The sequence below is a fragment of the Colobus angolensis genome, unplaced genomic scaffold (genome assembly GCF_000951035.1).
Source record: "Colobus angolensis palliatus isolate OR3802 unplaced genomic scaffold, Cang.pa_1.0 Scaffold417, whole genome shotgun sequence".
In the NCBI taxonomy this organism is placed as follows: domain Eukaryota; kingdom Metazoa; phylum Chordata; class Mammalia; order Primates; family Cercopithecidae; genus Colobus; species Colobus angolensis.
The window spans coordinates 211,298-216,107 of record NW_012117566.1 but is presented as its reverse complement, the minus strand read 5'-3'; the positions used below and the strand labels follow the sequence as shown (position 1 = coordinate 216,107).

Genomic DNA, 4,810 nt, shown 5'->3' with positions numbered 1-4,810 from the left:
AGCCAGGATGGTCTCGATCTCCTGACCTCGTGATCCGCCCGTCTCAGCCTCCCAAAGTGCTGGGATTACAGGCTTGAGCCACCGTGCCCGGCCCTCTCCTTCACTTTAAAGGATAATATTTTCTGAAAGATCTTTTGACAGTAATTGCACTTATCATGCTTTTATTAAGCATGAACTCTCTGGTGTTAAGATGTGAGCAGATACTGATGTCTTTTTCATAGTCTATATTTGTACAATTTTTCTCATAAATGATTTTCTGTGCAATAAGATGTATTAGTTAAAAATTTTGCCACATTGTTCTCACTTTTAGGAATTTTTTCCAGTATATTACCTATAATCAAGTGTGACAACCATTTAAATACTTTGTTACATTCTCCACATTTCTAGGATTTCTCACTAATATGATTTCTTTTATGGTTAGAAAAGTTTGAGGTGTTGTCAGAAGCATTGCCACATCTTTCTGGTTTGTAGAGTTTCTCTCCAGTATGAATTATCTCATGTGTGTTAAGAACTGAGGACTAGTTAAAACCTTTGCCATATTTTTCACAATCATAGGGTTTCTCTCCAGTATGAATTTTCTTATGTTTAGCAAAACTTGAGGACTGGTTAAAGGCTTTGTCACATTCTTCACATTTGTAGGGTTTCTCTCCTGTATGAATTATTTTGTTCAATAACGTTTGAGGACTTGTTAAAAGCTTTTCCACATTCTTCACAGTTGTACGGTTTCTCTCCATCATTAATTATGTTTAGTAGGAGCTGAGGACTGGATAAAGGCTTTACCACATTCTTCACATTTCTAAGATTTTTCTCCAGTATTAGTTATCTTATGTTTAGTAAGGTTTGAAAATTGGTTAAAAGCTTTGCCACATTTTTCACATTTGTAGGGTTTTTCTCCAGCATGAATTATCTAATGTGTAACAAGCATTGAGGATTGGTTAAAAGGTTTGCCATATTTTTCACATTTGTAGGGCTTCTCTCCAGCATGAATTATCTAATGTGTAGCAAGGGTTGAGGATTGGTTAAAAGGTTTGCCACATTTTTCACATTTGTAGGGCTTCTCTCAAGTATAAACTATCTTATGTGCAGTAAGTTGGACTGGCTAAAGGCTTTGCCACATTCCTCACATTTGTAGGTTTTCTCTCCAGTATGAATTATCTTATGTTTAGAAATGGACGAGGATTTGTTAAAAGCTTTGCCACATTCTTCACATTTGTATAATTTCTCTCCTTTATGAATTATTTTATGTTTAGTAAGGTATAAGAATCAGTAAAAAGCTTTGAGACATTCTTCATATTTGTAGGGTTTCCTTCCAGCATGAATTATCTTATATGTAGGCGGGGTTGAGAAGTGGTTAAAAGCTTTGTCACATTCTTCAAATTTGTAGGATTTCTCTATGATATGAGTTCTCTTATGTTTAGTAAGGGATGAGAACTAATTAAAGCCTTTGCCACATTCTTCACATCTGTAGAATTTCTCTCCAATATGAATTATATTTAGTAAGGTATAAGAATCAATAGAAATCTTTGCCACATTCTTCACATTTGTATGGTTTCTCTCCAGCATGAATTATCTTATGTGTAGTAAGGATTAAGTTCTGATTAAAAGCTTTGCCACATTCTTTAGTAAGGGAAGTGGCTTTTGCCACATTCTTCACATTTGTAGAATCTCTTCAGTATGAATTCCAATATGAATTATCTTATGTCTACTAAGATGTGAAGACCGCCTAAAAGCTTTGCCACATTGTTCACATTTGTAGGATTTTTCTCCAGTATGAATTGTTTTATGTATAGTAAGGGTTGAAGATTGTTTAAAAGCTTTACCACATTCTTCACATTTGTAGGGTTTCTTTTCAGTATGAATTATCTTATGGTTAGTAAGTGTTGAAGATCGTTTAAAAGCTTTGCCACATTCTTCACATTTGTAAGGTTTCTCTTCTGTATGAATTATCTTATGTTTAGTAAGGATTGAGAATATACTAAAGGTTTTGCCACATTCTTCACATTTGTATGGTTTCTCTCCAGTATTAATTCTTTTATGTGTAGTAAGGTGTGAGGACTCCTTATAAGCTTTGCCATATTCTTCACATCTGTGCGGTTTCTCTTCAGTGTGAATTATCTTATGTTTGGTAAGGGTTGAGAAAACACTAAAGGCTTTGCCACATTCTTCACATTTATAGGGTTTTTCTCCAGTATGAATTATCTTATGTCTAGTAAGGGTTGAAGATCAGTTAAAAGCTTTGCCACATTCTTCACATTTGTAGGGTTTCTCTCCAGTATGAATTAACTTATGCCTAGTAAGGTGTGAGAATTGGTAGAAAGCAGTGCCACATTCTTCACATTTGTAGGATTTCTGTCCAGTATGAATTCTCTTATGTGTAGTACGGTTTGAGTCCTGGTTAAAAGCTTTGCCACATTCTTCATATTTGTAGGATTTCTTTCCAGTATGAACCCTCCTGTGTCTAGTAAGGGTTGAGAACCAGATAAACGCTTTGCCACATTCTTCACATTGGTAAGAATTCTCTCTAATATGAATTCTTTTATGCTGACGTAGGTGTAAAAGCATGCAAAATGATTTGCCACATTTTTTACATTTGAAAAGTTTCTTTCTAGTATGTTTTGTGTTATGTCTATTTGAATTTAAAAATTTGTGGAAGACTTTCACATATTTATCACATTGAAATATTTTTCTCTGGGTAGTTGTCAAACACAGGTTTAGTTCATTATAACCTTCTTTGTGCACATTACACTCATTCACACTTTTACAGTCTTTTCTTAATTGTAAATCCTTGTGTCCACATTTTACATATTCTCTCAGTATCACTTTTTGAAAAGAATCTTTAATGCCTGGCCCTGGGCAAAGGTCTTCAGCAAAATGAGAACATATAACTGAAAGAAATAAAAATATCAAATTACTCCACTTACTAGATTCAGATAAACATAGATTACAAATCTAACCTATAATATTATACAAACTACATAAACAAGATAGCATAGCAAAATACCAAAGGCTCCAATTCTTTATAGACATATATATGTAACAAAAACATACTAACCAGAATACATCTGAGAAAAAATTATAAATGAGTTAAGTGTTTGAAGCACCCCAGGTGAGCACAAAGTGACACAGAAGGGAAGAGCTAAAGTTTGTTACATTCACCCAACATGGCTATTCCAGGTCCCCAATATAACATAATGCTTTTAGAAGTAAATTGCCAGCCAGATGCACTGGCTCAACCTGTAATCTCAGCTATTTGGGAGGCTAAGGTACCAGTGAACCAAGATTGCACCATTGCACTCCAGCCTGGGGAACAGAGCAAGAATAAATCTCAAAAAAAAAAAAAAAAAAAAAAAGAAAGAAAAAAAGAGGTAAATTGCCAACTTTTGATTTTTTTTAAAAAAAGACAAGTAAAATGCTGCCTCAAACTTCTTTATTACTTGCTTGTCTGGGCTTTTCCAGACAGAAACCAAAGACATTGGTTTCTGTCTCCTATGATACATAGTGCAAAAAGAAATGGTGCTTTAGTTTGGAATGACAGTTTGAGTATGCTGAGACCAAAGGTAAATGTTACAGCAGCAGAGACACTGCAGTACCACAGAAAGAAAACAGGTGTAGCAAGTGATTACTGAGTATTAAGAAAAAAGATGACTGGGGTCAGGTGCGGTGGCTCATGCACATAATCCCAGCACTTTGGGAGGCCTAGGTGGGTGGATCACGAGGTCAAGAGATTGAGACTATGCTGGCCAACATGGTGAAACCCCATCTCTACTAAAAATACAAAAGTTAGCTGGGCATGGTGGCACTTATCTGTAGTCCTAGCTATTCAGGAGGCTGTGGCAGGAGAATCACTTGAATCTGGGAGGCAGAGGTTACAGTGAACCAAGATCACACCACTGCACTCCTGCCTGGTGACAGACTGAGACTCCATTTCCAAAAAAAAAAGACGAATAATTTCCTTTAACTAAAAAATAAACACAAAATTTCAGACAAGACAGACTGAAAGAACATGCTCTTGAGAGACTCTCAGAATCTCTAACTCAGACAATTGTTCAAAGTATGCCAGGAGAAAGCCATATTACGAAGATTGTGACAGGTAACTGGACGAACGGAGGCAAGATGGCGCACTTCCAGGTTCTTCATCACCAACTTTTCCCACGCGCGCGAAAATGTAGCCAGTGCCCGGGAAGGTGCAGATCAACCGGGCGTGCACCAGGTGACATCAATCCAAAGAGACCAAGATATACCTGGCCGCACCTACGGAACGCCCCCCGACATGCCCGTGTCCTGCCTATTGCCCTCCCACTCCTAGAAAAGCCGCTCCCAGCAGGCGTGCGACACGAACTTCCTCAGCCCCCACTCTTGTCGGGACTGCATCAGGAACTCCACCCGAGAGCTCCACCGGGCGACTCTCTCGGCCTCCTTTGCCAGAGGCCGACAGACCTCACCCTCCACACCTTCTTCCCTGAAGCTGGCTGACCAAAAATAAATTTGCAGTTTTGCTCCTAGCCTTGCCTACTTGCTGGTTCTTTTGTGCTCGCTCTGGTGGTCTTAGGAAAAACAAATCAGTTGGTGCTGAAAAACCGGGAGGAGACCCCTCCTCAGGCCTCTAAGGGTTGTGGAACCTCCTCCTGCTCCCACGCCGCAGACGGACCGGGACCTGAGACCCGCTTCCCTCACTCTCATGGCCTCTCTGGGGTAAGTGCCCTTGTCTCCTCTTTACCTCCCTTGGCCAAAAATCCTGCGCAGGTCCGAGGCCCACTTTTGAGCCACCAAGTGGCTCGGGAGACCTGTTCAAGGATGGAGACGTCCGCCT

At 38.9% G+C, this 4,810-nt stretch overlaps 1 protein-coding gene across 1 annotated transcript in view; it reads right to left on the bottom strand.

The window, feature by feature from the left end:
* Positions 1-1,246: 1,246 nt before the first annotated feature.
* LOC105522046 (zinc finger protein 431-like) overlaps positions 1,247-4,810 on the bottom strand; it is a 125,421-nt gene continuing 121,857 nt past the window's right edge. The window contains 3 exon segments of the mRNA XM_011956422.1: positions 1,247-1,640; positions 1,682-2,519; positions 2,589-2,885. Coding sequence (XP_011811812.1) covers positions 1,511-1,640; positions 1,682-2,519; positions 2,589-2,885 — 1,265 coding nt within the window. The 3' untranslated portion in view covers positions 1,247-1,510.